This window comes from Onychostruthus taczanowskii, unplaced genomic scaffold, assembly GCF_017590055.1.
Source record: "Onychostruthus taczanowskii isolate IOZ18803 unplaced genomic scaffold, ASM1759005v1 scaffold23, whole genome shotgun sequence".
In the NCBI taxonomy this organism is placed as follows: domain Eukaryota; kingdom Metazoa; phylum Chordata; class Aves; order Passeriformes; family Passeridae; genus Onychostruthus; species Onychostruthus taczanowskii.
In genome coordinates, this window is record NW_024499573.1 from 3,119,842 (window position 1) to 3,128,904 (window position 9,063).

The 9,063-nt window shown below is 46.8% G+C and overlaps 1 protein-coding gene across 1 annotated transcript in view; it reads right to left on the reverse strand.

Annotated features, from left to right (window-relative positions):
* The window catches only part of RELN (reelin), a 275,407-nt gene extending 266,386 nt beyond the window's left edge, over window positions 1–9,021 (reverse strand). The window contains exon 1 of the mRNA XM_041405399.1: window positions 8,791–9,021. Coding sequence (XP_041261333.1) covers window positions 8,791–9,019 — 229 coding nt within the window. The 5' untranslated portion in view covers window positions 9,020–9,021. The remainder of the gene's footprint in view (window positions 1–8,790) is intronic.
* Window positions 9,022–9,063: the final 42 nt, after the last annotated feature.

Below are 9,063 nucleotides of genomic sequence, written 5' to 3' on the forward strand. Positions count from 1 at the left end.
ACACCTGGCTTCACAAATATGTCCAACACCCAGTCAACCCAAATATCCAGAAGGCTGAGCTTTTTAATAATGCCTCTCAGCCAGCAAAACTAAACAAAATTTTACTCTGGGCATCTCAGTCAAATACTCTGCACTGTCCCTTGGAGCTGCTCCCTCTGAGCAGGCAGAAAGGAGGAGGGGAGGAGGTGATGGGGGTGAAGGCATGCAGAACCACCACCCATCTGATGCTCCCCTGATGGCACCAGCCTTTCAGCAAGGCTGTCCCCAGGCAGGGACACCCTCCTGGCAGCAGAGCAAGGCATCCCCTCAGAGGGTCTGTGGGGAGTGCTGGTCCCACTGCAGGGCTGGACACACACTGGGATGTTTGTCACCCCAAACATGGGGAACTGGGACAGAACTTGGGCATGCACTGAAGCACTTGCACAGTACAGAGAGAAACCTGCAGCACACAAAATTTTAGGAAGGTCAATGCAGAAGTTTGAAAGAAAGTGGGGAGGGGCAGGATGTAAGACAGGGTAGTGTAAGGTAAAGCTTGCACCTGAAGGGAGATGGATTCCTTGTCTGCTGTCACTCAGGGCTCCTGCAGGTTGAACTTCAATAGACACAGTCTGGAAAAGTGCCATTGATTTCCCTTCCCAAGGAGATGCTTGTGAAACTCTCACAACCAACATTAATATCAAAGTGCTAGAGAGGAGCAGGGAACAACCACTTCTGTTTTGTTCCCAGGATAGAAAAATATGGCAAGAGGGTTGTTATAAAGACTGCAACAATCTTCATTTTGGTATAAAAGCCTTTGGAAAAGTGCCTGAACTCCCTTCCTGCTCCCCAGCAAGTTTCACAAGTCACTCTTGTCCAGTCCCCCAGGAGACATCCTGCTTTCTTGACTGAGGTGTTCACATAAAAGACCTTGTTTACAATAGGTCATGAGGAAACAATAAAAGGTAGCAGTCACTGATGTCCTGATTCCCCAGGAAGACCAAGGATCCCCCTCGGGTGGACAGAGAGGAGCCTTGGGGAGATCTCTACCAGCAAAAACCACACAGCATCCCCGAACAGAAAGCCCTGCTGACAGCAGCAGGACAAGGATGAAGAGCCAAGAACCACAGTGCAGGGAGCACAGAGTGACGCAGGTGATGCTGAGCTTGGTGAGACAAAGACCAAGCCCACAGGTGCCTCAGCCTGAAGCTAAGCTGAACCCAGCTGCCCAGGAAACACAGATGCCACGGAGGCAGCAGCCACTCCAGATGGTTGCAGGACAAAATGGCAAGGAGCCTTTGGCTCTGTGCCTGGCCATGGGTCCCATCTCCAGCCCCAGCCAGGACCTCTCCAGCTGCAGAGGGACAGAGTAATGCCTGACCCTGGACCGCAGAATATACAGCTACCAACCCTAATGCCCCCACAAACCCCAGAACTCCCTCTCCATGTGGGATATGCACACCTCCAGCATGTTCTTATTTAAGGCAAAGGTTTAGTGACAAATACACTAACAAAAACAAAAACCCACTCCCTTGATCCTTCTCTTCCTTTAAGGAAAAGAGTAAAATGTGTAGCTGTGGGACACACCTGAGCACTGAAAGGACCTGGAGAAGGTCCTGTGGGCATGGATCTGACAGATGTCTGTCTCCATGATGCCACTGTCCATTGGCAGAGCCCAGCAGGAACTGTGTGACACATGCTATGGCTTTCAGTTTCCAGGACTGACCTAAGGGAAGGAGGAATGGAAGAAGACTACCAGCCTAACAAGAAGGCATCATCTGGACAGCCTAGGAAGGTCTTTCCCCATGCAATCTGCTAGTGTGATTTGATAGATGTCAAAGATTGCACTTACAGGGTTTGTCCTATGTTTATCCCGGAGGTGAGTCCCAGCTGGAGGGGGAAAAAAAGGTGGGAATTACACAAACATTCCAGACACACATTGCACTCTGTGCACCTTTCATGCCCAATGAAAAGGCAGGAAATGTTAAGACAAAGAAAGGAAGCATGTTAGAAAGACTGAACCTTTCATCAGAGACTATTGAAATTCTCATAACAAGGGCTGGTATGAAAGGTTGCTTATTCTCAGAGGTAAGACAGTGCCATTTCCTTCCCTCTCCATGCAGCAAACACTCATGACAAATCTAAACCACAGCTGGAGGGAGTGAGACACACAATGCAAATAAAGGTTGCATCTGAATCCATCCCAGCTGCATCACCACAGCTATTATCAGATTGAAAATCATGTTTCAACCAGTCAATATGCAAATACTGTAGTATTGCACCATCATAAAAAGCTATAGAATTTCAGAAGAAGTGGTCTCCAAAATCTAGAGCAAGGCAATAATAAGGAAAATGAGACATGATGCCAGCCTCACAGTCTCGCCCTGTTCTACCTAATGAACTAACAAATGTTTGGTGGAATAATCAGTGCGGGAAATGGAGAAATGTCCTACACACCACCATGCAAAGTAACAGACTTATAAATAATTTACTGGTTACCTTTGGTCTTGAAGGTTTATCTCTTGTTATATATATATATACATACATATACACTATATATATAGTGTATATATTATATATACACAATATTATATATATTATATATATTATTATATTATTATGCACAGCACATATTTTATATATATATATACCTATTTATATGCAATTGCAAATATTATTTATTTATAAGAAAAATACCTGTTAGAAATTTCTACTGAAAAGCAGTCTACATGGACAGATTTTGGCAATGAATTCCACAGATAAATTATGCATATTAGAAAATATCTCTGGACACAGAAATCAGAAAATATATGCAACACTCTCACTGAAACAGTATTTTTGTACCCTTTAGCCATTTAGAGGTTTCTTTTATTCCTTGACTGGGTGCCGTAAGCAAGGTTCACACACACATGCCAGCCCCGCCAGCAGCCCCAGGCCTTGGACAGAGAACTCACTGAGGCAGAGATCATTTTTTCATGTCCCCAGCCCAGCCCAGCCCAGCCCAGTCCGCCCTACACGGACCCCAATACCAACAATGGCATGTCTGTCCCACAGTCAGATGTCACCTCTCTAATGTGGGTCAGGCCAGCACGCCATGCTGGCTTTGATTTCTCTTATTTGGGGCAATCAAGTCTCCTTTGCAGGGGGGAGCAGCCCCCTGATGAGGGGAGAAAGGATTTAACTGGAATTACATCTCTTCTGCAAATTTGCAAGAAAGGCTCATTTAGGCCTTTGTGGACCTTCTACCTCCTTTCATCAATCCCTGCCTGACTACATCTTAGGCTGGGCCATCTGCTGGAGCCTATGATGCCCAGAAATTAGTGATGACAGCCAAAACCGTTGAAATTTAACATCTTCCCTAGCAAAACACAGTCTGTAAGAGGCTGTCAGTTGCAAATTTGCCTACCTTTCTCTTTTAAGGTTGGCACTCTTCATCAGTTTCTGGTCACAAGATCCTAAAAACACAACTCTTTAAAATTTGCAAACACACACCACATGAACTTTGGGGCCAGACAAGAGCTTCAGAAATATAGACAAGGCACTGGTCAACATCAAGACCTAGAAAATCATACTGCCTCAATAACATCCTAAGTAAGGCTCAGAACTGAGAAATTCAAACAGGCCACAGTACTCATAAATCAGCCTTCGTTTTGCAAAGCTCACTTTATGCAAGAAAATCCTAAATACAGCAGAGCAGAGTCAGAGTGCGCTCTGGAGGTTCTGCTGGATGAAGGCATTTTTAGTAAATGCTGACCCAAGGTGAAATTTTTATGTGCTATGAAACCCTTATGCAGCTGCAAGATATTGCTGGGGTCCTTAGAGGAAAGGAGAGACTTGAAGACCAAGGGTCTTCCCCACTCCTAACAACTCCCTCTCCATTGCTACCTACTGCCAGACTCAGGCTGTTAATGCAAAGGTCCCTTAAGAGAAGAGTTCTAAAATAATCCCTGGAGCTAACTGGACTCCCATGAGCAAAAATTTTTGCACACTTTAATTTTAAACAGGAACTGCTGGAAGTCTCCATTCTTCCAGAGATCAGAGGAGGGTATAAGTGGGTGAGATGAAAGGTTTTGAGGGAATAGCCTGCAAAAGACTCAATAAGCTGACCTGGTTCTTGGGCTGATGCTGGAAACAGAGACGCAAATCTGCTCTTCTGTTACTACTGTACTAACATCACTTCCTGTGCATTATTCACTTCTACTGACTCACTAAAAGCTTCTACACTTCAGCATAACTGGTACAGAAAGTATCCATGCCTGCATTTCTGCCACTCAGTTACAACCCTGATTATACCTCAAGCAGCATCACTACATAAACTCCAGGGGTTTTCTTCGTCCCTTCTTTTGTGTCAAACTCAAACATGTTTTTATTCAATAATGATCTGAACAACAAGAATTTACAATGAAAATGGCCATCAGAAATGTAAGCAATCCTAATGAAAATAGGTACCAAGTCAGAATCTATATTTCTAAAATACAGTGATTAGTAACAAAGGTGGAATTGGACAGACTTTAAACAACTTTTTATCAGTGCTGAAAGAGTGTACAAATACACTTAAAATAGTTGAAAAACTATTTCTTACAACCTATCACAGCAACCATTCTAGACAATATACTAAGTATATCTAAGAATAGTAGCAGCCTTAGATGGAAACTGATAACATTTGGGGACTGAGGTTAGTCCTTTCTTGAAAAAAAAAAGGAACAATGGAGAGTGAAATAGAAACTCAAGTCCCATTAAAGAAAACTATTTTAAGGGCAGAATGATGAGTTTTAGCATCAATCACGGGAAAACAGTTCAAAGTTTTTCGTAAAAGATCTAAATTTGAAACCTTGGGAAAAAGGAACTGTTTGCAGTGACAGCAAAAAAAATCTTAAGGAATAAGAACAAATACAGTGTAAAGATAATACGTTTGTATTTTTTAAACACTACAAATCTGATTGTTCATTTTGAGGTTTCTGTGATTAAGGTCAGTAAAGACTCAGTGTTCAGTGAAGTTTATCCTTATTTCTTTATGCAGTTCCAATGTACTTAATCTGCCTATAAATCATGGTACATGCTCTCAGCACTGAAGGTACACTGACATGGATTAAAAAAAAATCAACTGCAGATTGCAAATAAAGCCAAATAGACTTTTATAAAAATTTTCAATTTATACTGGTTTTGGCTTGATTTTTTTTTTCTAAGAAATTATATTATACTCTGCATATTCTAGAGGAAAACCTGGGAGAAAACCAAAAGAGGATTGTCCCTGTCTACCAGGAAAGCTGCAAGCAAGCCAGGCGAGCCCTGATGCTGCTCCCTGAACACGCAGCCACCCCTTGGCTGAAAGGAAGCTGAGCAGGTGCCTACATTAACCAGTGCACACTTTGTCAGTTTGCATTTGAGCAAGCCCCTAAGTGCTTTGCCAGCTCAAGGACTTAATTACATTTGAAATAAGCTAATTCAAGGAATAAAAGTCTGCCAAAGGTAATAAAATTGTTTGCTGATGTATCAAGTCAGTCCTCTTATATAAAAGAGCATATTTATATGCAGCGTGGGTCTGGCCCTATTCAATCAGTGATTAAATACTTACTGTTTGCAGGAGTAGGGCCAAATCTGTAGTAATTTTAAGTATTTGGGGAGAAGTGCTAAATCCTAATGTATCTAATTTAACTATGCAAAGTAGGGAATATTATTGCCTTTGTTTTACTTATGAAATTCAGAGGCACAGGGAAATAAAATGCCAGATTCAGGGTGCCAGAGAAGCCACTTGTAGAAGCTCTCGTGCTTCCCAGGCAAGTGTCTTCTGCAACACATGCTGCTCCTCTCCCGCCGTGTTGGGCAGCACAAGGGACACTTGGGCAAAGGGCCGAGAGTCCCTGTCACAGCTCCACTGGCTGCACAGTGGTTTGACTCCCCCTCTGAGTGCCCAAGGAAATGTCTAAACAAATTAGCAGAAAGTCGGTGGCTGATTTTTTTAATCAGAATTTTTTCTCATCCAGCCCTTGGCATATGGTTTCATCCAATTCCCTCCTCTTTGAACTCGATGTTCTTGGATGCTGCTGGCACCTGCTCCTGTAGAATGAAGGGGCACTAAAACAGGGCCTCACTGGAACTTGCAAAGATTCAGAGCATTTTAATATACTCTCTAAGCAGGTGAGTTTTCATTGTAGATATGTAAATCTCCCTTTGTCCTGTGCTTCTGTGCAGCATATCAAAAACCCTGCTCTGTGTCCTTGCAAGACCTCTTTTAAAGTTTCATTTTTAAATGATAAATTCTCAACTAGTACAGATTGGCATTTTTCACATCATTAAGCTGTATTATATAAAATTCCATGTTGCTTCAAATTATTTCTTCAGATTGTATACTCTGGGATTGATTTTTCTTGTGCTATATTTAACATTGGTAATTGTTATATTTTAAAATACTGACATATTTCAAAATATCTAACTGATTAAGTGTGATTAAGTGTGTAAGAATATGTCTGCTGCACTGTGCATAGCAAATAGACAGCGCTTCTTGACATGGTTTGGCATGGGTAGGTTTTTAATCAATGCACTTATTTGAAAAGAAATCACCATTGCAAGTTTGACACAAATTAGGAATCTGGCTCACACCGAGGCGTACCTACACCTTGCACTGTGTAAACAAGTGAGTTTTCAAGTTCTCCTTGTAGACTTCCTTCTGAGCTTTGAATGCGTCCGATTTCTCTTCACTTGCTGAGCACTCTGGCTCTAACAGGCACCCCAAGTGCTTGGGCTGCACCCCGCGCACAGGCTGGCCCCGGCTGCAGCCCGGCCGGGGCAGCAGCGGCTCCGGGCGCGATGCCCGAGCGATGCCCGGCTCCGGGGGCGATGCCCGAGCGATTCCCGAGCGATGCCCGGCTCCGGGCGCGATGCCCGAGCTGCTCCCCGAGAGGGGCAGCAGCCGCTCCGCAAAACCAGAGAGCGGACAGGGAGAAACGCCGCGGGGCGCAGAGGTAGATTTAAAGACGCCGCATTTTGCTCGGTCAGACGCAAACAGCGGCGGAAAACCCACCCCAGGACACCTGAAAGGTCTGGCGCGCAGCTGGAGGGCTGCTCCGCAAGCCGGTGCTTCAACACTCAAACACCCTCTTCAAAGGGCGAGCTGCAGAAGAGCATCCCCGGAGAAACAACCTCTGTCCCTGCTGCTCACCCCGCAGGACAGCCGGACAGCCCTGCCCGCCGCGCTCCCGCTGCCCTGCCCGCCGCAGGGCTCTATCCCTACACCAGCAGAGGCTTAAACACGGGCTGAAGGCTTGGGGGGAAAAGGCAGCAGCGAGAAAATGGGTGATCCTGTCATTTATGTGGTTGAAATGCAACTGCAAAAATCCAGCGTTTAAAATAGTGCAAAATGGAAATCCCAGCTTCTTTTTCCCCTCTGCACATCTGTGGTTCAGAAGGTTGAATGCAATTTACCTAACCTGAGTGTGTATTATGGGCTGTAAGATCTAAGGTTCTAAGGAAAAAAAATCATCTGGTGAAGTCATAAAACTTACATATGTGTGTTTTCAGAAAGGTCAGTAGTATTTCAAAATCAAAAGTTTCCTATGAATCTGGTAAAACTATACTGTTAAATCTTACACATAGACAAAAACGTCAGGATGCCTTATACTGTGTGAAAGTGAGTATTTGATGTGTTTGGGGTTTATGTCTTTACAGTAAAAATTTCAATTAGATTCTTCACATAACTCAATTATTCAATAATTTACCTGAAACTTAAATTTTGAGCTGGAACATATCAAAGTCAGAAGTTTAATTCCATCTTTAGCCAGTGACTATCACACAGTATCTGCTTTTGAGCAAGGTGTTTGAAATAAACCTTTATTGTCATTTTCTCTGAATTCCACTTGCCTACTGCAGAATTAGTTGTTATTATTCTGTAGCATTGCAAACTCCAAACAGACACAAAAGAGAGAAGAAGGATTAGCGAATATAGCCCTGAGCAGTCTCCCAGCGTTATGAATTTAAAAATGTTTCCCACATGGAAGTTTTCTACACAGAGAAGTGGCGATGTGGCACAGTGCTGGTTTCCAGGGGCACTCTGCAGCCGAAACCAGCTTCCCACAGAACTGCACCTGCCTGCGAGGCCCCGCTCAGCCCTGGGCTGTGCCCCTCTCCCGGTACAGCCCCCAGACAGAGACACCACTCCGTGAGCAACTTTGCCTGTTCTTTCTTGTTCATTCTCCTCCGCCTGGGCGCTTACGAAAAGTAGGTTTTTTTATTAATTCTGGGCACGACCTTCCATCTCCAAATCTACCTGTGAGTGCCTGACCCCCGGCTGTCGCCCCTGGACCCTTCAAGGGAGCAACAGGCTGGCTGACGGCCGCGTCCGCACCGGGCACATCGCGGGACACATCGCGGTGACCCGATGGCAGCCGCCAGCTGCGGCACCGCGCAGCGCCCTAGGAGAGGGTGATGCGCTCGGTGCTCCGACAGCCGCTGAAGTGGGAAAGGGACAGACTGCCAGCAACTTGTGAGGCTCTGGATCCGGCCCAGGGCCGGCTGAGGAGCGGGGACTCGGAATTTCCTCTGCTCCGGGCTGCGCCTGGCGGGAGCCGCGCCGCGGCGAAGCGGCGCTGGGACGGGGCGCGGGCGGCGGTCCCGGAGCCCGGGGCAGGTGAGGACGATCCCGCACGGAAGGAAGGGGCGCTCCGCCGAGCCCCGCACCGGGGCTGCCCTGGGGCACGGCACACGACCGCGTGTGTCCCCGTCCAGGCGCAGGCTCTCCCCCCGGCTTTCCTCCCCGCGGGACACCCCGGGGCCGCCCGGGGACGAGCAGCGCCGAGCACGGCGGGCGCCACCACCTACCGTGGTACTCCTGGCCAGGCACGTAGGCGGAGGGGTTCCCCGCGATGTGGAGGGCGATCAGCACCTCGCCCTGCTCGCCGTCGCCCTCGAGCTCGCCGTGGTGGGTGCAGAGGAAGAAGAAGGGCGAGAAGCGGGCACGGGGAGCAGCCGCCCGGCCCGCCGCCAGCAGGGCACCCAGGGCGGCCAGCAGGCAGGGCCAGCCCCCGGGGACGCCCCGCCGCCGCTCCATGCTGCTGCCGCCGGCGCCGCTGGGGCATCCAGGGCACGGCGGGG